This window comes from Petromyzon marinus, chromosome 25 (genome assembly GCF_048934315.1).
Source record: "Petromyzon marinus isolate PM22_M1 ecotype Great Lakes invasive population chromosome 25, UKy_Petmar_22M1.pri1.0, whole genome shotgun sequence".
NCBI classification, from domain to species: Eukaryota; Metazoa; Chordata; class Hyperoartia; order Petromyzontiformes; family Petromyzontidae; genus Petromyzon; species Petromyzon marinus.
This window is the reverse complement of record NC_133691.1, coordinates 2,090,138-2,115,583: the sequence shown is the minus strand read 5'-3', so window position 1 is coordinate 2,115,583 and position 25,446 is coordinate 2,090,138. Positions and strand designations below refer to the sequence as shown.

The window sequence follows — 25,446 nt, the reverse complement described above, 5'->3', positions numbered from 1 at the left end:
TGTGTACCCAGCGACAGACATGTCTAAAAATTGTAACCCCTTTATACGTCAGAGACGGGCAAAGCATTAAGAGCTCGGGTTCAGCATTTATAGCTTTGGAAGCCTTTCGTCGACATCAAGATGTTGATCCTGTTTAATCCAAGCTATTAATACTTTGCTGTTTGCATTGTCCTTGTACTGCTCACCTTTTGGCAGCCTTTTGGTCTAGCATTGGTGAGATGATGCCATAAAAGAGGCTATCTCTGGTGCAGGCCAATCAGTTTCAAGGACAGTGCGAAGATAATCAAAGCATGTTTGTTCGCGTTTTTTTGTTGTGCCACAAGTATGTGTGGTTACGCAGACATGACATCTTGCAATTGGTGTTTATTTGCTGTTTAAACATCCTAATACCTTTATTTAAGCCTTTTTTTCCTCCATACTGGTCAGAATGGGTCCCATCACTTCCCAAGGACGGCGTTTTGTCTGACGACACGACATTTGAAAGCGTTCATCAGAATATTGAGACATTTCAGAATATTGAGACATTTCAGAATATTGAGACATTTCAGAATATTGAGACATGCCACGGTGGCTCAGAGAAGACGAGTGGCCAACCCGATGCAGGAACGGGCCGCGGGTTTTTGGAGTTTACGCTGCAAAGGGAACATTTGGGCTCCGTTGTTTGCTCCTCGGACATTGTGTGAGCGTACGGAATACTGAAGCTCACATTATCAGGGGGTTTCTGTATTAGGATTAAGTGGAAATGCCTAAGACCTAATGGATTGCCACATATAAATCAATGCTCTAGCTTGCTAGGAGAGGTCCTGCAATCCCTCAGTACTTTGCTTTGCAGATGTTCACACATGTTACTCCCAGACCGATGGTGCCTATAATAAGGGGCTCTTTTTAACATATCGATAACATGCAACTAACATGCACAATGAAGTAACTGACAGCGTATGACTAACTGCGCCATGATGTGTCCTTCATAAGTGCTTTTTTAGCCATGATGTCATCTCCAGTCCCCTGTCTGGCCTGTATAATTCTACCCAGCTTTCCCTGCTGTGTATAAAAATAGGAAATGCCCCCAACACATCTCTCTAGGTAGTGGGCACGCTTCCCTTATTTTCACAGCATATTCAGTGGGGCGGTCGCATTTGGACGCTTTCTAATGTCATTTCCGTTGTACCGTGTAAGTAGCGACCTTATGTTTTTTTTTTCAAAAGAAGGGAGGAGGGGGGGGAGAGGTGCACAATTGGTGTGTAACCCAAAACATAGCCTTACAGTCGGCATTGTCCGCTCATAACTATCCAGTAACAAACTCGTGCTGACAATTTTTTTTGTCTGTGCAAATTGGGGCCAACCGCCTTTTTTGAGCTTCTCGCGCCGGACACGGCTCGGGGGCCGCGGTGCGTTTCATGTAAGGAGCTATCGACACGCCACCGACCCACCGGCCGATGCACAGGCGCCCGCGTCCGCCGTGCGCCTGTGCCGCTTGGATCTCGGGCGGTTGCATGCGGTGGCGTTCCGAGTCCGGCCCTTTGGTACGCCGCCAATGCACATAGTTTGCTCTGTTAACTTAATAATCCCTATCATAATTAAAAAACGAGGTTTATAAAAGAGAACGGGGGGGGGGGGGTTGGGGGTGGGGGATCTTTATTGATACTTTACGCATGCTAATTACAGCATCGCGACCGTAGTGTTTAATGGGTTTTTTTTTCTCCCTCTCGCGCCTTGCCGCAGATGAATGCGTTTTCGCAAATGCACGCCCGTAGATGCCTTTTAACTGCAATTGTAGAAACCGCTTTAAATCAGATTTAAAATAAATATATAATCGGTGTAATTATTTACTTTTTGAATTCAAGTCAATAATAAATATAACTTACTGATAATATTATGCATCTCCGTCGTATTGTTGTATGCGGCGTGCTAGGTTCCTTTAAAAAAGTAAAAACAAATAAACTATTGCCATTTTATCTTCTTTGGTTCTTTCGGTAAAGTCACGCAGAATGAGAATAAAATAATAAATTGATAAAATAAAATAACACAATAAAATTTTCACGACGTTTCGGCCACAACACAAGCGGCCTTCATCAGGTGAAGGGACGAGACTGTCTATGTTCACTTTTAAAATATAATCCTCAATCTATAAAGATGATTACACGCCCATAAATTATGACCCTTTGATTTTGCGTTCACTGACAACTTCATTAATGATTGCACCATTAAGGAAACGAGTACAGCAATTGCACAGTGACTAAGCTGCTTATTTTCTTATAACGGTGAAAACATTGTAATCACAGTGGGTATTTGTGTACCTGTTTGGTGATTCCAAGCAAATTAATCCCCGAATTAGTTACAATTCATGTGCTTATAATTGTCGGAGTTCTTTTAACGTATATGCACCAATGTAATATTTCTTTGTTGCATTGCTTACAAAAAGAATATACATAGGCGTATTTTACAGGACAATACCGCACCCCCCCCCCCCCCCATACGAGAATATCTGTACAATCTTCACAATAGCAATACAAATATCAATAGGAACCTAAGCCTGATTGGCTCTAATTCCTATGGGAATAACAACAACAAAAATCTGTGAAGTCAATGTGAAAATTCATACACGTGTTAACTGCCCTAAATGAATCGATCTGTATGGAAATGGATTGGGAGGCCTTCTCTTGCACAATTTAGCCTCATTTTGCCAGCTGTCGTTCCCGCTCCATTTCACTTCTGCTGTTAAAATTAACGCGCGATGTGTTGGTCGGAAAGTTTTTAGAAGGGATTATCAATTTAAAGTCCGAACCGACGTACAAATTTAGTGACTTCGTTCTTTCCCTGTAAATGTTGTAGCACGCTGTGCTGCAGCAGGGTATGAATAAGTACGCAAGGATGGGATTTAAAAACAAGTATAATTTGAGTTTGGAATCACTTGTCTTTTTTTACTGTCGCACTTTAAAAAAAAAACCTCTTCACTGGCTTCTCTACATTAGGAAACACAACTTTGGCACGTTATACAAGTGCATGATCACTGTGGTGCCGGATTAAACAAACGTTGTATCTCATTCCAATGTTTTTCTCAATTTTGTACTATCAGCAACAGCAGCCACCGGGGAATATGTTTCGTACAGCTTGAAGAGCATATTGCAAACTATCAAATATGTATCATGTAAAAAAAAAATGGCAACATGTATTGACCAGTCGATGTTTTTGAGGAATGCATTTAATTTCAATTGTAATTTAATTCAAGACAAATGCCTTGCATGATATTGCAGGAACTGATGACGCATCGGTGCTGAATATGGTAGAGAATATGGTACACAATTGGCATAAAAATAAACGCTGAATTATCCACCAAAGATGATACCAAGCACATAGAAAGGTGCGTCGAGAAAGCAAAACGTTGATCAGAGGCCGTTCTCCGTCATAATCGGTGCTTTATTTGTCATATCCAGGTAAGAGCAGAAATAGTAATACATTGCTTCGAGGACATACGCGTGTCAATGACATCGTTAACACCATCGAGAAAAGGACGCGCGTGCATGGGCAGGACAGTAGCCAGAAGCGATGGTCGCGCAGCGGTCAAGAAGAATGACCGAGTGGCGGCCAAGGGAATTGAAAATATCCGAGGGTGTGCTCACTGAGGAGATGGAGCGATGGAATCGGCTCGTGTGCGAGTGACGTGTGGGTGACTATGTAGCTGGATTGTGAACGATGACAAGGGCCTGGCAGTGCCTTCGTCCAGAAGTGGATCGATCATGGCTTTATGATGGTGATGAGGGATGGCCCGTTGAGAGTTAAAAAGACTCGTTATCAAGGGAGACCTGGGTTTTCCAAGTCTCCGCATCAGCTCTGATTCAAGTTGCGGTGCATTTTCTTAAAATCTCATTGTGCGAAGTCACAGATCACCGTGGGTAGTAAAATGAATAAACAGCATGGTGTGTATAGTTTGTGCATACTTAAACAAATGCTGCTGGATAACATTAGTCTGTAAGGCCAAGAGGCTAATGGACAAATGTTTTTTTGTGTAGAGAGGGGTGCAAGTCTGCTCATTTAATCTGTTATTTACAAAACACTAGTTAACCTCGATGCAGCTGTAGCTTCATGTATGTTAAGTAACAACACTTTCATAACATTTGTATTAACAATATATATTAGTTCCTATATACATATACGTACGTACAACACATTGTATGTAGATGTATGCACAATGTTGGCTGTCTGGACCAGCTAGTACCGAGGCCCCCTCGTATGACTGATCTGTTCCGACTCTCAAATTACGCGTCGCTTACTCTACCTCCTCTGGTATCTGGCTTTTGTGCGTACCAAGTCAATGACTTGGTACATTTTGTACACACCGCACCGCCTGCTGCTGATAATCTGCAGCTTGTCTTCGGCCGTTAGTGTGACAAGTTTGTTCCGACTCTTCGACTCGTGCGTGTTGGCTGTAAAAATGTTAATTTGGACGCGCGGAAACCGAAACTCCGCTCGCCTCGATGATTCGGTCGCCCGTCCGTTTGCCCGCGGTGAACTCCCCAACTCGGGCAGTACGGTGTAGTTGCAATTTGGAAGGCAAACCATCGTCAGAAGTGGTGGCGGTTCTGCATAGTACCCCAGAGAGGCATGCGTAGCAATAAGAAGGGCCCTTGGCATATATACTGTTTTTTAATATGTATATATAAAAGTGTAGAGGTGTGAGCCCGTTGAGATATAGCTGTATATCTTTTGCAAGGGACACCTGGGTATTACAAAAACATCCAGACGCTTTATGAATTAAAAAAAATACATAATCTCTTTTTTTGTGTCGCTGCGGTGCAGGCGGGCGTTCCCAGCCTCTGTAGGTGAGGGTGTAGGCAATATTTACAGCTTCTCCTGGAGGTGGTGCGTGTGCGCGCGCGCGCGCGCGTGCGCTTTTCCGCCGTGATTTGTCGGCAGAGCATTCCAGGTGCGGCGACCGGCAGCCACAGACAGACGAGCGGCGCGCAGAGCGGTCCGGCTGGCCTCGACGCTAACGGGGCTAATGGGCCGTGGCGTGACATCACCACTGCTTCCAAAGCAGCAGCCAGCGTTTGCGCGGGGGGGGGGGGGTTTGAGGCGTTCAGGATTCAAGCGAGCCTGCCTATTTAAATCTTTTTTTTTAGCCAATTGCAAATACATTGATTTGTGAACCAAATAATGTCTTTATCGTGAAAAAGACGCGTGAGTGGCTCTTCTTCTTGATGTTAGTGTATGATTTTTTTGTGGGGGGGGGGTGGGGATTTTTTTGTCCCGGTTATGCGTTCTTTGCCGGCGTTCCGGTAAGCTTTGCCGCTCGTCGGTGGCGGGCACTGGGTAGGCGCGGGCTCGTTTCGGATGCCCGCGCTGAGGCCCTGGGACAGGTTTAGTGAGCACAAGGGCAGCCTGGGCAGTGAAGCGAGCAGATCGCGGCCAATCACGTGCCTCCCGGGCAGCTTCAGGCCGGTTCGCTCTGCAAAACGAATGGGCCCTTAATGCAAAATCAGGCATTTCACATGTGATTCTTTTAGTAACCAGCGCCTGTTATTTTTCACTGATTTAAGTCAATTAGTCGCCGTATATTTTACACACGACGTACACGGGGGGGGGGAAATGACTGAAAATAGCGATGTAACCTTAGATGAAATGCACGAAGGCTTGCGCTAGGATAGGATGTTTCAATATACAATATACCATACTGCAGGGGTAATAAATACACTTGAGAAGTACGTATAGGCTTACACACATAATTATTGCATTTTATTTTTAAGTCACTCGCCAGCTTGCACGATCTCAATTATCATATCGCGGAATATATATTAGGCCTAATTATTGAAATAAAATTAGGTTTTAAAAACTTTATATCAAGCTCAAAACTTTTTGACCACTGTCGCGTATAAACCAAATGGTCGTTTGGTTTATACGCCGGAAAATAAGATGTCAATTCGAAATGCATACATTTTTTACAAATCGTGCTGTCATGCAGTAAACAAATGATAGGACCGTTATAAAGTAGCATAGCCACTATTTAATCATGGACCCAATTATCAAGCATGATGAGAACTGGCCAATTAGGAAGCATCTTTGTTTTTGTAAGATTGTGCTAACCACTTTAATGATTATTTGGACAGTCGATGGATTTTGTATACTTTTTTAGAATTTTCTATAAATTAGAGAGCTATACTTTTATAAATGTTATCATCCTACGAGTATTTTGGTCACTTTAGCAGCAAATGGGGTAATTTAGGATATGTATGATATATTTTTTCTTACATTTGAATAAACGAACGTTTGATACCCTTGGCACGATATTGGGATGTGCTACTGCCACTCCAGAATAATAATAATCCAGCACCTTGAGGGATACTCCGTGCAAGTATCCTTTAGGCCGGGCCACCATAGCCCACATGACCATCCGCTGGGCATTGTGATATCATCTCGTGGTTTTGTGGCACTGGACTGACTGACTGTGACACTTTTTTTTGTCAATACAGTATTGCGCAAACCGTTCAAGAGACATTTCAGCTGCAATCGCGAAGGAATTAGAGTTATTGGGGGACATTTTGACCTTCAATTTTTTTACCCGAAAAAAAGTGTGACGTTGGACATTTTTTTTATTTGTTATACAGCCATGCAAACTATGCAGTTTTTGTCAATCAGTTTAAAAGTAAGATTTACATGTACTGCTGTTAAAGGCAGGGAGATCTATTACTTGTATATATGTTTGCCTTAGGTGGGGAAAACAATAATAATACAAGTTGTAATCGGGTTTAATTGTTTGATTAATTAATATTGTTATATATTTTTTCCAATATAACTAATCTTTCAGTTAACCACTGAACAATATAAAGGCAAAATTTTGATTTAAAGCTTTCGTGACTGCAGGGATTCATATTCTTGGTTCTTTCGGTAAAGTCGCGTAGAAGGGAAACAATAAAATAATAAAAATAGAATTTTATTGTTTTATATTTTTATTATTTAAAAAAATATTATTTTATATTTTTATTATTTTATTGCTTCCCTTCTACGTGACTTTACCGAAAGAACCAAGAATATAATATAAAGGCTGTTGTAGCAATACATTTAAACTATTAAACGAAGAGGGTGGATTACACAGAAGCACTCGTATAACCAATGCATACGGTGAATTACCAAATACAATACAAATGTATGCCAATAATTTAAATATCAACAAACTTTTAAAATAAAGTCTGGAACATTAAATCGTTGCATCGCCATTATACCAATGAGATAATTTTTGTTTTGCTTAATCGTTTGATGGTTTTGTTAAAAATGAAATGTTTGCATAATTTGGATATTTTTATGTCAAGTACAATATTCGCAGAGTTGTACTTATAAAAAATACATATAATCTAAGCATCGTGCATTTGTTTGAGCAGTGTGTGATGCAAGTAAAGCAAATAAAGACTGTCAAGTGCATGCAAATTCAGCATTTATTAGAGCCCAATATGAATACGTGCGAGCATATTACACATTTGAGCATTCCAAAGAGAGTTGCATATGCATATAGGAAGGTGAACGGTTTCCCCTCGCTCATTCTATGATGTACCCAGAGTGCAATCTCTCATGGGGTCCCCTAAACCCTCCCCACCCATAACTCTCCGACCAGCGGGAGGGTGGGGGGTGGGGGTTATTTTCTAGAGCTCAGCCCTGGACAGATCTGGCCAAAATTAAGCCCTATGCTGCGCCAATCAAAAAACATCGGTGCACTGCATTAATGGTGACAGCAATGCCAGCAGGCCAATCATACAAGCTAATGTTGAATAGAACGGTGACATCTGGATTTTACATACTCTTAATTGCAGGTAGATTTTTTTTTTGCACTAAAGGTGTTACGCTTGAAGTGTACTTCATTAAATAAGAAATGAATAATTTTCCCTTTGTCAATTCACTGTTGGATGAAGGCCTCTGCCACTCAGTGTCAAGCCGTGACCCTGAGTGGGGGGGGGGCTTGACATTGTTTGAGATTTCACCCACCACTGATGAGTGAAATCACCACTGATTTCACCCATCACTGATGTTAGCCATGGCCAGCAATTTAACTCGAGTACGCTGGGTTTATCGCATAGTCTGCTAAGCAGTATGGCATCGCTACACTTAATTGGATTTATCATCATAATAATCACCAGCCATGATCCATCCACTGCTGTTACAATGGGACTGTTATTAATGTGCATGCTTCATAGAAGGCTTCCTTTTCTCGCATGTGGCAGCCCCCTTTTCAGCACGGCGCATGTTGGCAGTGTTCTGCAGGGAGATGTGAACTTGCTAATGGTGGCCAAATATCAGCGGAATAGGTTCATGAGTGTTTTGTGAGAATACAGAGGCCATTTCTTGAAAAGGTCGTGGAATCAAAGAGTGTCTGCAAAAAAAACTATCGTGACATCTGCAAAAAAAAATCTGAAATGTTTATGGTGTATTCATGCAACCAATTATAACTGAATAATTGTCACATACCTTCATATACTGTGTGCTGGTGATGGCAAGGCAACATGCGAGTCACTTATCGCGGGGGAGCAGTGATTACAATATTGGTGTCGGTTGTCGTTATATTATGTCGTCAAAGAGATTGCCATCTGCAGCAGCAGTAGCGGTGCATTGTGGAATCGCGTGCATTTTACCCACTGTGCCCGGCGCCCAAAGATTCATCCTGCAGTTTCAACACGACTCACTCGGCAATTTAACGGTCCTCTGATCGTTTGTCGACTTTTTTGTACCGCAAGGTAGACGTATATAAGTTCTACACAGCACAATGCTGTAATAGCATTGTGACATTGGTATGCATAAGGGTACATAACACTATATTATGTCGATACTTATTTGTTCTTCGTGCTTAACGGAGCTTCGTATAAATTGTTCTGTGTACACGTCGCGTGCGTCTGCGTGTGTGTGTGCATGTCTTTGTACGTTCATATTTTACATGGTACAGCCATGTGTGTGGTTGTTGCTGTGCATGTGTTTATGTTATTTGCACGAGTGATCCGGTGCCGTTGTCTTGATGCTTGTTCACATATTCGCTGGCTTGTTCTGCTTTCCCACTCTTACCCTCATCTTATAAGAACCCCCAGCATGTTGCTATACAATCATCAGGGGAATCACATTTGGAGAAGGCTATAGATCGTATGATCAAAGGATATGCAGATTGTATGTATGTACAGTACACACTATTTGGACACGTGTGCGTATATATATTGCACTCGACGTAAATATGTATTCGGCCGTGGCTTTTTAATCATGACATGTGTTGCATTGGACTTTCACAAGCATGCTAACAATGCGTAAAACCAAAAATTAAATATTTCTGTGATACTAACATGGCTGAAATTGTTTTATTCACGTTATATAAATTGCGAAGAAATTTTGACCAGCGTGTAATATCATAAAGCGGCGTAACGTGTGCCAATTTATTTTTTTTGACAGAAACAAGGTCATTGCATTGATCTTATGTTTCTGTAGGGCTTCTCATATTTCAGTGAATCTCTGAACCCAACCATTATAATTATTCGGCTGATTTTGGCAACTTGGGGTAATATTAGCATACCTTTAAATTTATACGAAGCCCATACATACAGTATGTCACATTAGCCACAGATGCGTGCATGCATATGTCACATTAAACATGTCACAGTCTCGTCTCAATTATATTATTGTTATGCAAGCTTACTGTGCAGTCCTTGGAGATGGTGTATTATGGATGCATTCGTGTTCATGGGGATGTCTTTTTTTAACACAATGCTTTTAAATCTCCATATCTCCCACAACCTTGGGGATAGGGTTATATTATTTTTTTCTCATTTTCTTGAGATTTTAGCAATCGCCTAAACAAAATTAATTTAATCAACACGGGAAGACTCATTGTCAAAGGTGACACGTAGGCATGTGTAAGAATCTACAACCATTTTCGTTACCCTTATACAGTGAGGGAAAAAAGTATTTGATCCCCTGCTGATTTTGTACGTCTGCCCACTGACAAAGAAATGATCAGTCTATCATTTTAATGGTAGGTTTATTTGAACAGTGAGAGACAGAATAACAACAACAAAATCCAGAAAAACGCATGTCAAAAATGTTATAAATTGATTTGCATTTTAATGAGGGAAATAAGTATTTGACCCCCTCTCAATCAGAAAGATTTCTGGCTCCCAGGTGTCTTTTATACAGGTAACGAGCTGAGATTAGGAGCACACTCTTAAAGGGAGTGCTCCTAATCTCAGCTTGTTACCTGTATAAAAGACACCTGTCCACAGAAGCAAGCAATCAATCAATCAGATTCCAAACTCTCTACCATGGCCAAGACCAAAGAGCTCTGCAAGGATGTCAGGGACAAGATTGTAGACCTACACAAGGCTGGAATGGGCTACAAGACCATTGCCAAGCAGCTTGGTGAGAAGGTGACAACAGTTGGTGCGATTATTCGCAAATGGAAGAAAGACAAAAGAACTGTCAATCTCCCTCAGCCTGGGGCTCCATGCAAGATCTCCCCTCGTGGAGTTGCAATGATCATGAGAACGGTGAGGAATCAGCCCAGAACTACACGGGAGGATCTTGTCAATGATCTCAAGGCAGCTGGGACCATAGTCACCAAGAAAACAATTGGTAACACACTACGCCGTGAAGGACTGAAATCCTGCAGCACCCGCAAGGTCCCCCTGCTCAAGAAAGCACATATACATGCCCGTCTGAAGTTTGCCATTGAACATCTGAATGATTCAGAGGATAACTGGGTGAGAGTGTTGTGGTCAGATGAGACCAAAATGGAGCTCTTTGGCATCAACTCAACTCGCCGTGTTTGGAGGAGGAGGAATGCTGCCTATGACCCCAAGAACACCATCCCCATTGTCAAACATGGAGGTGAAAACATTATGCTTTGGGGGTGTTTTTCTGCTAAGGGGACAGGACAACTTCACCGCATCAGAGGGACGATGGACGGGGCCATGTACCGTCAAATCTTGGGTGAGAACCTCCTTCCCTCAGCCAGGGCATTGAAAATGGGTCGTGGATGGGTATTCCAGCATGACAATGACCCAAAACACACGGCCAAGGCAACAAAGGAGTGGCTCCAGAAGAAGCACATTAAGGTCCTGGAGTGGCCTAGCCAGTCTCCAGACCTTAATCCCATAGAAAATCTGTGGAGGGAGCTGAAGGTTCGAGTTGCCAAACGTCAGCCTCGAAACCTTAATGACTTGGAGAAGATCTGCAAAGAGGAGTGGGACAAAATCCCTCCTGAGATGTGTGCAAACCTGGTGGCCAACTACAAGAAACGTCTGACATCTGTGATTGCCAACAAGGGTTTTGCCACCAAGTACTAAGTCATGTTTTGCAGAGGGGTCAAATACTTATTTCCCTCATTAAAATGCAAATCAATTTATAACATTTTTGACATGCGTTTTTCTGGATTTTGTTGTTGTTATTCTGTCTCTCACTGTTCAAATAAACCTACCATTAAAATGATAGACTGATCATTTCTTTGTCAGTGGGCAAACGTACAATATCAGCAGTTGATCAAATACTTTTTTCCCTCACTGTTCTTAATTACAGGCAGCTCTGCATGCATAGCCGTGGTTTATATTTTCCATAACCTAAGACTGATGGGTGGATTTAGGGTAATGTGGAAAATAAATTCAGAAGGGCCTTGGTTCTATCTGTTTGTTGAACTTTGTTCTAACACTTGCAGTTTTCATTTCCCAGGGGAATCATTAAAATATACACATTTTGCTCCTCATTGACTTTCGTAACCACTTGCTTTTTTCATTAAAAAAAAAACTTTCATTTCTTTTTTTCCCATCAAAATTGGTTGATTCACATCATTGCAAAGAGATATAACTTATTAATGGCATAATTTTAAATTTGATTTGAGGGCTTTAACAAAATAAAGGACAGCTGCTTTAATCTTTTTTTCATCCAACTGGTGTGGCGCCGGTTTGATATACAACACACGGGGTGCTGTATAATTTCTCACCAGTCATGTGATTTTTAAATCCATTCCACCCACCCTTTTTCCCCCCCCCCCAATGCAAATTATTCAACTCATTATGTAAATTTAAATATTAATGGTTCTGCCCGCATAAGAATATTACAGCTCAGGATGAACTGCGAAGCCACTCGGAGAATGTGCTTGCAATTTACCATGTCTGATGATGTAGCGCAGTGCTGATTTGGTTGGGTCAGATGCATGTAAATCTGTTTGTCGTGTGTTTTGCTTTTTAATTGCTTGTGTGAGGCAAATGCACCATATATCATTTCTTTATCTATAGTGTATTATATTTTTTTTCTAGAAATTAACTAATTTGTTTTTCTTTACCCCCTTTTTTGTTACCGTATCTTTAATATTTTTCAAATGTATTAACACGCAATGTTCTTAGTTTGAGCAACATAAAATAAAAATGTAACCATTGCTATTTTTTAACAAGTTAGCGGTGGAGCTGCAAGCTTCGCAGAAGCATATCTGCACTTAATACAGTTGAATCTGGGTCATCGTAAAATTGTAAATAAGAATAAACTTTAGCGTAAAAAAATACTTTTTTTTCTTTTCTCAGCCCAGGCAGTAGTTTGTCGTGAATGCAAGATGGTTATAATTTTCAAAACGATGACATATTTTGACTTGATTTGACAGGTTGTAATATCGTGTGCAACTGAATGCTTCTCATTCCATATCTAATAGTAGCATTAAATAAAAATTACATGTACTAAGTTTTTTTTTTTACCATATGCTATAGTTTGAGATGCTAGTAAATTGTAGATAAGCACTCCTTTTCATGCAGTTATCTCTCGCCGAGTGATTTCTCCCCCTTGTGCCAACATACGAAGAATTTTTTTTGCATTGCATAAAAATCTACTTAAAATTTTAAGGATTGGGCGAATCTCGTTGTCTTTGGGAATCATATCACGAGATGTTCTTCATCCAATTTGATAACATTTCACGTGTTCACAAATCATTCGTGATTTTTATACTCGCCAAAAAAACAAAGGCCTAAAACCGTAGGCCTACTTCAGAGTAGACGACGTTTGGATTATGGGTGTAGTTTTATGCCGGATTTAAATTATAGAGAAAATAAAATTGTTAAATAATATAGTCTCTAGATACTTAAGTCAGTGTTAGGCTAGCAGGCTGCGATGTCATTTTGATCCATTCCATCTGTATGGGAAAGAGTTCCCGCCTTTACTTTGTCTCTTTTAATGGGACGGGCAGGGGGAGGTATACAGAACTCATAGTGTTTTTTTAAATCTCCTTGGATTTTTGACCAAATACAGTTCAGTGGGTTTAAGGATTGGCACACAATACACTACTTGATATGTTCAAATATCAGGCCATGGTAAACTCTTTGGGCCACTGCTGTAATCCTATAGGGAGTGCCATCTGTACATTCAACACATGGTGGAAATGACATGTCCAATCGCTGCCAAAGTACTATCAATCCATTTATGATAGTTCTGTTCTTTTTTTCAGTGCCCAACTAAAACATGTTATGGCAAAATCTAAATCGAATAATTATGATCCACAGGTATTACTCACATCTTAGAAAGACTATTGGTGACCTAGTCTTATTTTAATTACTACAAGTAGGGTAATAAGCTAAATTTCTTTGATTCGTACATTGACCAAATTTAACCATTCCACATTTTTGTTAATAATTGGCACCAATAATTGCGCACCATATACCGCATGTCACAAGTATTAGGTTCGTTTATTGTCAACAACGGGCCTAAGGAATATTTTGATGGCTTGCATTTTTATTTGTATTCCTCGACAGCACTTTAATTATCTTTCAATTATCTTGTTGCTGTTAAGAAGCGCCACATCGTGACTTGATGTCGTGTACAGGTTGTGCTTGTTGCTCATAGCACAGTACTTTATGAGGAAAGTTCGAACCTTCCCGCCCCTCGAATAACTCAGTGCACCACATGCAGTCGTGCTGAAAGGCTCAAACACATGGCAGGCAAGTCCTTGTTACTGAAATATCAGGTTGCCGCTTGCATAATGGCACCGTAAACTATGATTGTGCATTACTTTTGTAATGCCACGAGCATTTGGGTTGCAGCCCAGCTCCGTAAACAAGCTTGAATATAACAGCGAGAAGTTCCATGGGCATTGCGTGTGAATATCAGCACGCTGGCTTGTTCGTGTTTCTAAATAACACCAAAGCACGCTTTTAGCAGTACATGCGTTTTAATTATATAATTATAGGACCGTCATCCCGGCGATACTCGTCAATCACACAGAAAATGTTACACCGCGTTGTTGAGGTTAAACACAAATACACGGAGACAATCCCAAAAAACGTTAGCTTTTTTTCCCCTGCGATTGGGAAACAATGTTTCCTTTCCTTCTCGCGTTGGCGCTATCCTCATAACCCTGGGCCGCGTGTCTAGAAATAAAGTACAGTTGCCATCCCTGACCAGCTGTGGCAACGCGTAATATTTACGCCTCTGATCTTCGAGCCGACTCTTCCACGCTGACAGTGGAAATGTGTTCTTATGAGACTAATTATCCCGGCTTGATTAGGCTTGGATGCAGTGGGGCATTGTCAAAGTGATCTGCAACCGAGCTCCTGTGACTGCGCCGCCGATAACAAACCCCCTTACTGCATCGCGACAGGCGTACACCACCCCGGACCTGCTTAACCTCTCTCAGGTCTTACCTAACCCTCGCTCGTGTGAGCGGAGCCTGCAATGAGTGTAGAGAAGTAGATTCGCGGCCAAAGTCAACAGATGGATTAAATTTCTATCCCATTAGTCCTGCGGGAAAAAAAAGGTAAACAGAAATGAGCCCTGAGCTCTCATTGCCACAGAAACATTTGGGTGTAGCGTTAAAGGGTTTTGATGTTAGGTCGGTGACTGCACAAGAGGGCAATGTATACGAAGCACGTCGGCTTGACCGGTTTCAGGTTGGTTTGCTGTGTCTGTTTAAGATTAATGGTGGTTTTATGCTCCTGATTTTTGCTGTGAAATGTAAGATGTAATTCATTAGCACACAAATGTCGGGAGTGTTTTAATAATGGACGTGTAATTTATCAAAGTGTGGCGCTTAGATTTAGAATCTTAAATTCCATTATTAAATGGCAGGCCTAGCCCACACCGATTGCTTGACGTCTATAATATTTTTACAGCGAACGTCCTGTAGTTTAATAATTTAAAATGCGGAATATCAGATGTTTATAACTAAATAGAAGCGTGGCGGTGATTAATCAATTAAAATTATATCATTTTTTTATTAGTAGTAATCGTCATTTATAAATTTGAATATAATTTTCTGGAGATAAAGGTAATGTAAATAAACTGCCTCACCCAATGATGTAAAGCAGTTCAAATCATTGTACCCTTCTATTATTAGTGTGGTATGAAAGGCCATTGAAGGCAGCGAGCAATTTTTTTGTTAACATCAAAGATGTTAAAGGTGAAGGTAAAAATATGACAAAATTGCTTAATTCCTGTATAAGCATGTATGCTCTTAATATTGCTTATGCTTGACTTAAAGCTTTCGTGACTGCAGGAATTCATATTCTTTGGGTCTTTCGGTAAAGTCACGTAGATAGGTTCAAAGAAAATAACAAAAAACTACGACGTTTCGATCGCAACACAAGCGTTGTGACGACGACCGCTTGTGTCGCGATCGAAACGTCGTAGTTTTTTGTTATTTTCTTTGAACCTATCTATGTGACTTTACCGAAAGACCCAAAGAATATTGCTTGTACTCCTTACCATGTCCAGAGGGTTATAGAGTATTGGCATAATCCACCATGTCCAGGGGGCTATAGAGGCATAATCCAGTCCCAGGCACTCTGGGTGTGGATTATATTTAACATAAAAAGGTCAAAGGTCAACACCACTATTCTCCCCAAGTCTGTTGCAGATAAAGACACTCCATAATACAGGATTTTTTGGGTTAGATCGCGTAAATATAAATGTGTCGTTAAACCCGCCACCACCCGACACAGCCAATCAGTAACATAAACCGAACATGCCAATTCGTTACTGGTACATCACACCGGTGTGTTGGAGAGTAAATTCGCAACATTTACAATCTGAGTACGACGTTTCGCCAGTAATTACAACTTGCATGATGCAAGTTGATGATGTTGTGGATTTACTCTCCAACACACCGGTGTGCTGTACAAGTAATGAATTGGCATGTTCTGTTTACGTAACAAACCTTACTAATTGGCTGTGGCGGGTTTAACGACACATTTATATTTACTCGATCTAACCCAAGAAAACCTGTATTATGGATGATATTGGTCACGGAAGTCTACATGTTAAACAGATAAAGACATTGTCATGTTTTTATATACTGAACGTATCTGTCATGGCCATTATTCACTCTAATTTATTTATGACTAGCCAAGCGACTCAGCAGTCTCACGAGCCGTTTGCAATCTGGAAAGTTGTGAGTTCAAATTCTGGTTGGGGTGTTCACTGAGCTCATCATCCCTCTGGGGGTCGATACAATTGACACCACTTTGTGGGGAAGTCAGCAGAGGTTGTCGTATGGATTATCTTGCCCCGGTATAGGAATGTGGAATTTCCACCACTGGATCACGGACTGTCAAAAGAAGATGAGCACTTCCTCAATGCTCAAGAAATCACTTTGACTTTTTAATGTACATATGTTGACTTAAAACCAAGGGGATCTTCCTTCTCATGGTCCCCGAGGGCTGGAGTTGGAAATCCTGTACTTTTTTAGTTCCTGATTATTTTCCCTTGCTTGTTGAACCGTTACTGTGTGCTGTTACCACAGTGTGTGTGTTGTAAAAGAATCACGTGTGGGTAATGGATGGCAAAACTATTTCCAAGCTTAAAACAGCATGTGTGTGATGGGCTAACATTAATATTTTAGTACGTGGGAAATGACGCAGGGTGTTAAAAATATTCAATGCTCAAATCCGTTAAAGTAATCTATTACTTTGTTGACATTTCTGCAGAGTGTACACTTACTACCTTTTTTTTTTTAAACCACTGCTGTTTCAGGGCTTCCCCCATGCCCCGTGGGTCTTGGGAGTTATTGGACCACACTTCCACCGTGATTCGCCAGTGAGGGTTTTTGTGAAGGTGGGGGAGCAAAAATTGCGGTGGCATACAACCGTGATTTTGCTGCACTGCCACCTGCTGACGGCGACCACCACCACCACAGAGCACAGCACCACGGCGGTCTATGGCAACCTGGCCCCAACTATGGGATGGCTTTCCCAAGACGTGACAATATCGGGTGCATTTTGGGTGAATTATTCGTTGGCCAAATTCATATTTATTGACCGCCCCCTGTTGTGTGATCACGTGAAATAAATTCCTGTAAGGCTCGGCGTCAATATAAGCCGGAAACTCGGTTCGCCTGACCTTAAGATTAAGTCTCCTTCCCACAACAGTTTGACCTGCTGCCTTGCATGTATGCAGCCTCGTCTTTGATTTGTTAGTAAACGGATCTTGAAAAATCACACCTGGCGTGCATTTTTTGGGGGGTGGGGGGGGGCCTGCTTGATTCTTTTTGGGGCCCACTTTTAACTGACTTTGTGTCGAGTTCTTTTTTGTTTACATTGGTGTAGAAATCTGCTTTAAAATGTCAAACTCCCAAAACATTTTGTTTTTCTTTCCTGCACCACATGTGTACTCAGGCCTCTGGTTCGGCATTCTTGAGTGTTTTGCCATCTCCTCCTCCGCCTCATACCAATCATGCATCATTATCATACAGTAAGACACAGCGCTCTGACAGCAACTATTGCCACATGGCTGGTTAGTTGATGCTGTTGGTGCTGGTGGTGCTGCTGGTAGTGCTGCTGGTGCTGGTGGTGGTCTGGTTTCTGTGCATCTTGGTTGTAAAATAGTTGGTCTCTCTTGAAAACAGTGTGCCCATTGGCACTTTGTCTATAACTATAGTTGAGTTAAAGTTTTATGGTGTTTTCATTGTGTTTTTGGTTAATAATTAAGACGTTGTGGGTTTTTGAATCATTAACTTTTTTCAAACAGGATAACAATCAAGAAGGGAAAAAATGCAAATAATGAGTGAAGAGATGGTTAAATTGGCATGGGTTTTTTACCAAGATAATTTCTTGTTACAATTTAAACCTTCAGCCATCTCACATCAGTCGTAACTTATTTACCTGGTGGTGAGTGTCGTGTTCACTGCTGACGAAATGCTGCTTGAGAATATTGGTGTGGAATGCCAATAATTTGTATGTGTGTATGTTGAACTCATTTCGGATCGTACCGTAGCCAGCCGTGCTAATCGGAAGTGTGGGGAAAGGACAACAAACTAAACACAAAAGCACTTGTAAACAAATGAGTTTTCAATCTAGATGATTTAAAAGTGCATAGCTCCAGTGGCTTCCTAATATCGGAAGGAAGGGCGTTCCAGACGGCCGCAGAAGCGCATCCGAAAGCGCGCAATGCTGCGACCGTCTGTGTTCGGTGGTTAGCCAAAAGCCGCTGCGTGGATGATCGGAGTTTGCGTGGTGGTTCAAAATAACGTGTTTTATCTTTATGTGGGGACTCACGTTGGAGTTCCGCTTATATTGGTTTTTACCCATAATGCTCCATGGAAACGTATAATGAGATTGTGTATAGTGTTGCTTTTTTGGGTTGGACGGATTGCATTATTTTACATGGAGTGCCCTCGCCAATAACATCTGGTAATCCAGCAGCATTTTGTTTAACAAGCCTGGGCTTTGCTGAAGAGAGCGAGAGGGCTCGGAACTCCATTCCAGACGTTGCTTTATTAAACAAATGCTTAACAAAAAAAATCTGTCACAAAGTGATTTGTTGCCCATAAAAGTATTCAGACAGTGGCCATCTCAGATGAGTCAACGGTGTAAATTCCACGTGACTATGACAGAGGCGAGGGCTCTACATTAGGATAACTGTTCTTCACTTCCCCACAAACTATTACTCATGTTGACCCAGAGGGATGATGGGCTGAGTCAGCAGAATATTTATTTATACTGGAGGAATCCGATGAGCTGTAAAGCTCGTTTTCACACATGTCCAGAAGGAGGAGCAAGTCAGAACATGAAAATAGGTTTTTCCTCTTTTTTTTCTGGCAACAAAACAGGTGTTAAGTTGTTAAACGCCAAACTGTAAACTTTTACATGGAAACATGTCTGCATTAACCACAATACTTGTGGTCAGAATGCAAACAAAAAACATACTCTGATAATATATGTTATTGTCCTTGAAACTGATTGGTCCACACCAGAGACAGCTTTCTTTTGAGCCTCGTCTTGTTACAACAACAAACAATATAAAAACACGATAGGAGTCCAAAGTATAGGACATCTCCTTTCTTGAAGAGGATAAACTCTGCACTGTGGTAAAAGTCGATCTTTAGAGCAAACTGCTGCACTAACATTTTCCAGGCCATACATTTTAATTACTGGGGTATTGTAAGACCATTTTTTTTATGTAAAGCCTAAAATACCCAAGTGGAAATTGGTGAAACTATAATCAAGGACATTAAAACAAAAACGTACAAATTGGTGCAAAGCAGGAAGATTCTCTGTACACGTCTTGAAAGTCTCTTGTAAAGATACGAACAATAAGTTTGCAAAGACAAGGTTCTCTTGTACAACTAATTGGACATTGATTGCGCATCTATTATAGGTAAGTCAATTTGGCAGTTGGCTTCTTACAGTATTGCGGTCACCGACCCTTGATTTTTACTTTTATGAAAGTAATAACTTGTCTTTTGTTATTTAATTCCATTGTTAAGACTCGTGTTACTAACGGTTTATATTGTTATAAAAAAAGATCATTTTCTCCAGATATTCTTTTCACCCCCTCTTCACAATTCACGTTTAATTTGCTGTCCATTCTGCTATTATACCCGAGGTCCCTTTTTTGTTGCTAAAGCGATATTCCGACTCGTGGGTTCTCACTTGGCTTTATTACAACACGCATCGCATGTTCCTGCACCGCAGTAAACCACAAAGAGTTAACTTCACAAAGAGTCGTCGCTGAGCACTGCGTCGGCCACATCATTGTGTGGACGTTTTGAATCCAGTTTCTGTTGGCGTTTCTTTCAAAAGTTTAGGTTAATATGCAAATAATCGAAATATGGCAATAATTAAAGTGTATGTTTATAAGACAGCAGTGCTTGCGGGCATTTGCTTGCAATATCTCGCAAGCCATGGGGAAATTAAGGTGCCCAGAAATATGGAAACGAGATTTGCGAAACAAAAATAGAAAGGGAGATTGGTTGTCAGATGAGAGTTTTGTCACGTGAGCAAGTTCAAGGCTTCTTGCCACTGCGGAGAAAGCAGTGTGCAACAAATGACTGCCACCGAATCATTGACTGCGACAAAATTGTATTGACAAAAATAATCTTGGCTATTAGTTGCGCAAATTGGTTCGCCTCTTTCCGCCCGTGATGATGCAGTATTTTGTAGGGTACTTTTTTTTTTCCCAAGAAAGCGTTTCCTTTCGGTGTCCCGGCATGAAAACGCATTCACGCACACGCATTCACGCACACGCATTCACGCACACGCATTCACGCACACGCATTCACGCACACGCATTCACGCACACGCATTCACGCACACGCACGCCACGCCACGCGAGAATTCGCGGCGAGCCGCAGAAGCAGGCGAGCCGCGCGGATTTTATTTTTTTTGCCTTTTCGAACAGTGGCGTGAGCAATACCACTGAGAACCTGTCTATTTGACACTTAAATGACCTCTGCGCAGGGACAGGCAGTGACCAGCCCAGGGCAGATTAGCAGGCAGGCCTCTCTATGCACACCCCACTGCCCTGCTGAATGCTTCATCATTAGTGAATAATTGACAGAGTGAGAGCTCAGCATTACCTGACAGTTCCTTGATCAGATTTTTTAGTGACAAATGCTCCTTCAAGGTCTGTGTAATTAAATTGTGGATACTGGGGCGGATTGGAAGATCTCTTCAATTGAACATAAAACATTTGTAATTTGATATGTACTTTTCTTAACTCTTTGTAATGTTTTAACCTCTTTACCTTTAAACCCAGCTGCAGTTACATAATGCGTTGCTCCAAACACTGGAACCACGCCTGAACACTTCCATTGCTCTGCACTTGTAACCTTTGGTCATTTACGTACACGTGTATGTTGAACTTCTTTGGCACCGTATGTAGCCAACCGCGCCAATCAGAGCTGCGGCGGGGGGGAAGGACAACAAACTCAACGCAAAAAGCAGTTCTAAAGAAATTAGTTTTCACTCTAGATTTAAAGGTGCATAGCTCCAGTGTCTTCCTAATATCTGAAGGAGGAGCTGTAGAAGCGCATCTGAAAGCGCACGATGCAGTGATCATCATGTTCGATGGCCAGCCAAATTCCGCTGAGAGGATGACTGGAGTTTGCGTGATGGTTTATGCTCCTTGATGAAATCAGCGAGGGATTGTGGCTCATTTGTGACTCATTTGTGGCAATCACTTTGTGCGTGATGAGTGCGACCTTATAACGTATTCGTTCGGAAACCAGAAGCCAATGCAGCTCGGCGAGCACTGGAGGGACGTGGTCTGATCTTGCAGTACCCGTCACGACATGCGCCAAACATTGATAATTTGCAAGAGGAATTCTCATTTACTATCGTGCTTTATAGTGATTGTAAATATATACGCGTGATATTTCTTGCAGAAACGATGTTGGTACGTTAACTTACGTTCCAACTTGGCCCGTTTAAACGTGTGCGTGCGTGTGTCGTTCGCAGCGTACCTTTCTGAAGAGGACCTCAAGTCCGGGGAGTTCGAGAGGGAGGAGGGCGATGGGGCCGACACGGAAGACGGATCGGCCAGCGACTACCAGTGCACGGACGAGGAGATGAAGGAGGAGCTCGGCGAGGAAGACGCCGGCGAGGAACTCAAGGAGCAGCGGCGCGACAAGGAGCGCGACGATCCGCAGCTCCGCGAGGAGTCTGGCGAGCGGGCGGACGACTCGCGCAAAGAGGAGCTCCGGGAGGACCGCAAGGAGGAAGCCAAGGACCACCCGCAGCCGCCCCCCTGCCAGGACCCGAGCAGAGCGGAGACGTCCAGCCGCGATGCCGACAGCGAGTCGCAGTTCAGCGAGTCCAGCGACAGGTTGGCCGACTTCGAGAGCGGCGCCGCCAAGGAGGAGCCGAAGAAGAAGGAGAACGGGGTGCCCGTCGGCCACGCCACCGACAGCCTCGCGCAGATGAAGGCGGCGTACGCCAGCCTCCTCGCCAACCCCTACTGGTCGGCGCTGAGCTACAGCTTGAACCAGCCCATCGCCGCCACCGTCGCCTCCACCGCGACGGCGGCGGCGGCGGCGGCGGCGGCGGCGCCGACGACCGTGAACACGGACAGCAGCACGACGAGCAGCACGACGAGCAGCACGACGAGCGCCAGCAACGCCGCGAACCACCGGTTCGACTGGCACCAGGCGGCGCTGGCGAAGTCCCTGCAGCAGACGATGCCCGTCGCCATGTCGCACCAGCACAACGAGCCGAGCCTCTTCAGCACCGTGCAGCTGTACCGGCAGAGCGGCAAGATCTACGGCTCCATCTTCACGGGCGCCAGCAAGTTCCGCTGCAAGGACTGCAGCGCGGCGTACGACACGCTCGTCGAGCTGACAGTGCACATGAACGAGACGGGGCACTACAGGGACGACAACCACGACAAGGACAGCAGCAGCACCCGGCGCTGGTCCAAGCCACGCAAGCGCTCCCTCATGGAGATGGAGGGCAAGGAGGAGGCGCAGAAGGTGCTCAAGTGCATGTACTGCGGCCACTCCTTCGAGTCGCTGCAGGACCTCAGCGTGCACATGATTAAGACCAAGCACTACCAGAAGGTTCCGCTCAAGGAGCCCGTGTCGGCCGTGACGTCGTCCAAGCTGACGCCGGCCATGAAGAAGAGGCCTTACATGGACCCGCTCCTCGCGAGCACGCCCGACACGCGGGGTGGCCACGCCAACATGGTCACCGGCTCGTCCGACTCGGCCGCGGGGATGTCTCAGAAGTCCTCCAACCCTTACGTGACGCCCAACAATCGGTACGGCTACCAAAACGGCGCCAGCTACGCTTGGCAGTTCGAGGCGAAAAAGTCACAGATTCTGAAGTGCATGGAGTGCGGCAGCTCCCACGACACGCTGCAGCAGCTCACCGCCCACATGATGGTGACGGGACACTTCATGAAAGTCACCAACTCCAACATTAAGAAGGGAAAGCACGTGATCTTTGACCCGCTGGCGGAGGTGAAGATCCAGTCTGTCCCGTTGCCCCCGACCAACATCTCGCACGCTCACATAACCCCGGCGAATTCCCCGGCCAAGCCGCTCTCCTCCCCGTCCAGCACTTCGTCCAAACCGCTTCTCTCCCCGTCCAGGACGAGCGCGCAGCCCGTGATGTCGCCTCCCGGCGCGAGCGGCCGGCACGCGCCGTGCCCCGCTGACTCTCCACCGAAGCTGGCGCTGTCCCCGCCGAGCTCGCCCGTCAAGCCGTTGGCATCTCCGGCGAGGTCACCCCCGCCCTCCGCCGTGTCGCCGGTGAACTCGTCGGAGAAGCTCTCCATGGAGGAGCTGAAGATCGAGGACAAGGAGCTCAAAATGGAGGTGGAGCAGCAGCAGCAGCAGCAGCAGCAGGAGGAGGAGGAGAAGAAGGAAGAGAAGGAGAAAAGCGACAAGGAGAAAAAGGAGAAAAGGGAGAGGAAGGACTACGACCTCTCGTCTCAGTATCTCCGGGAGGAGGATCTCGAGGACACATCCGCGACGGGCTTGGACATCCTGAAGTCGCTGGAGAACACCGTGGCTTCGGCCATCAACAAGGCGCAGAATGGCACGCCGACCTGGGGCGGCTACCCCAGCATCCACGCCGCGTACCAGCTGCCGGGGGCCGTGAAGTCCGTCATTCAAAACCCGGCGCAGGAAACTCCGCTGAAGCCGGCGTACGGGGCCAACGTGAAGCCGCTCGCGCCCAAGGCCGGCTCGGCGGCGCCCGTCTCGTGCAGCCGGACGCCGCCCGCCGGCTCGCCGCCACCGCTCAAGAACAACGTCCACGCGATGGAGGAGCTCGTCAAGAAGGTTTCCGAGAACCTCAAGAAGGTGGAGGGCAAGAAAATCAAGACGGAGGTGAAGTCTCCGTCCTCGGTTTCGGAAGCCTCCTCGCCGTGCCGGAGCGACGACAGCCACGACTCGAAGAGGGAGCTCCGGCAGCAGATCGCGAGCAAAAAACCCGCGGAGAAGGTTTCGGCGAACGGCAGCGCCAGAAACGAACTCTTTAAAAACGGGACGAATGTGAAGAAGGAGATCGCGGTGGAGAAGAGCAGCAGCTTGAACATCATCACTGACCACCCTTCGGAGGAGTCTCTCGTCAACCCGCTGAGCGCGCTGCAGTCGATAATGAACCTCCACTTGGGGAAGATATCGAAGCCGCCGCTGCCCGTCCCGGACCCGATGGCGATGCTGTACAAGATGAGCAGCGGCATGCTGGACAAGCTGGTGTCGGCGCCCGCCTTGCAGAGCAGAAACTCGGACCAGGTCGAGAGGTGCTACTACCAGACGAACCTCGATCAGCCCATCGACCTGACCAAGTCCAAGAAGGTGCCAAAGAGCCCGAAGCCGGCACCGGGGGTGCTGATGTCGCCGTCCGCGTCGGGGGAGAACGCGCTCTCGGACATGTCGGACATGGTGAAGAACCTGACCGGGCGGCTGACTCCCAAGCCGCCCACCCCGGCGAGCACCACCTCGGAGCGCTCGGAAACGGACGCTAGCAGCAGCACGCTGGAGGAGGTGGAGGAGGTATCCTCCACGCACAAACGCAAGGGCCGCCAGTCCAACTGGAACCCGCAGCACCTGCTCATCCTGCAGGCGCAGTTCGTCGCCTGCCTCCACCAGACGCCTGAGGGCAAGTACGTCATCTCGGACCTCAGCCCGCAGGACCGGGCGCACATCAGCAAGTTCACGGGGCTCGGCATGACCACCATCAGCCACTGGCTGGCCAACGTCAAGTACCAGCTGCGGAGGACCGGCGGCACCAAGTTCCTGAAGCACATGGACACTGGCCACCCGGTGTTCTACTGCAACGACTGTGCTTCTCAGTTCAGGACTCCTTCGACGTACGTCAGCCACCTGGAGACCCACCTGGGCTTTCACCTGAGGGACCTGTCGAGGATCTCGGCGGACCAGATCTGCGAGCAGATGATGCTTCCGAAGCTGCCGCTGGCGCGGTCCCCGTCGCTGCTGGCGGGCGGCTCGGAGGAGGACGTGACGGGGGTGACGCTGCAGTGCAAGCTGTGCAGTCGCAGCTTTGCGAGCCGCCACGCCGTCAAGCTTCACCTGAGCAAGGCTCACGGCAAGTCCCCCGAGGATCACCTGCTGTACGTGACCGAGCTCGAGAAACCGTAGCACAGGTGAGCGTCCGTAAGGTTTGACGGGGCGAGCGCGGTGGGCGAGTGCGGCCAGCGAAAAAAGCTTTTTTGTTGACTAAACGTTTAAATTACCTTTCGCAAAACTTGGATAGAATAAACTTACATTTGTACCCA

The 25,446-nt window shown here is 44.8% G+C and overlaps 1 protein-coding gene across 4 annotated transcripts in view; it reads left to right on the top strand.

Moving 5' to 3' along the window:
• Positions 1-25,446, top strand: part of TSHZ1 (teashirt zinc finger homeobox 1) — a 106,257-nt gene that overhangs the window by 33,800 nt on the left and 47,011 nt on the right. For all 4 annotated transcript variants that reach the window (XR_012945283.1, XM_032960740.2, XM_076069621.1 and 1 more), the window contains one exon: positions 21,663-25,314. Coding sequence is in view for 3 of the 4 variants with exons in the window: in XM_032960740.2 (XP_032816631.2) it covers positions 21,663-25,309 (3,647 nt within the window). In the remaining variant the exon portion in view is untranslated. The remainder of the gene's footprint in view (positions 1-21,662; positions 25,315-25,446) is intronic.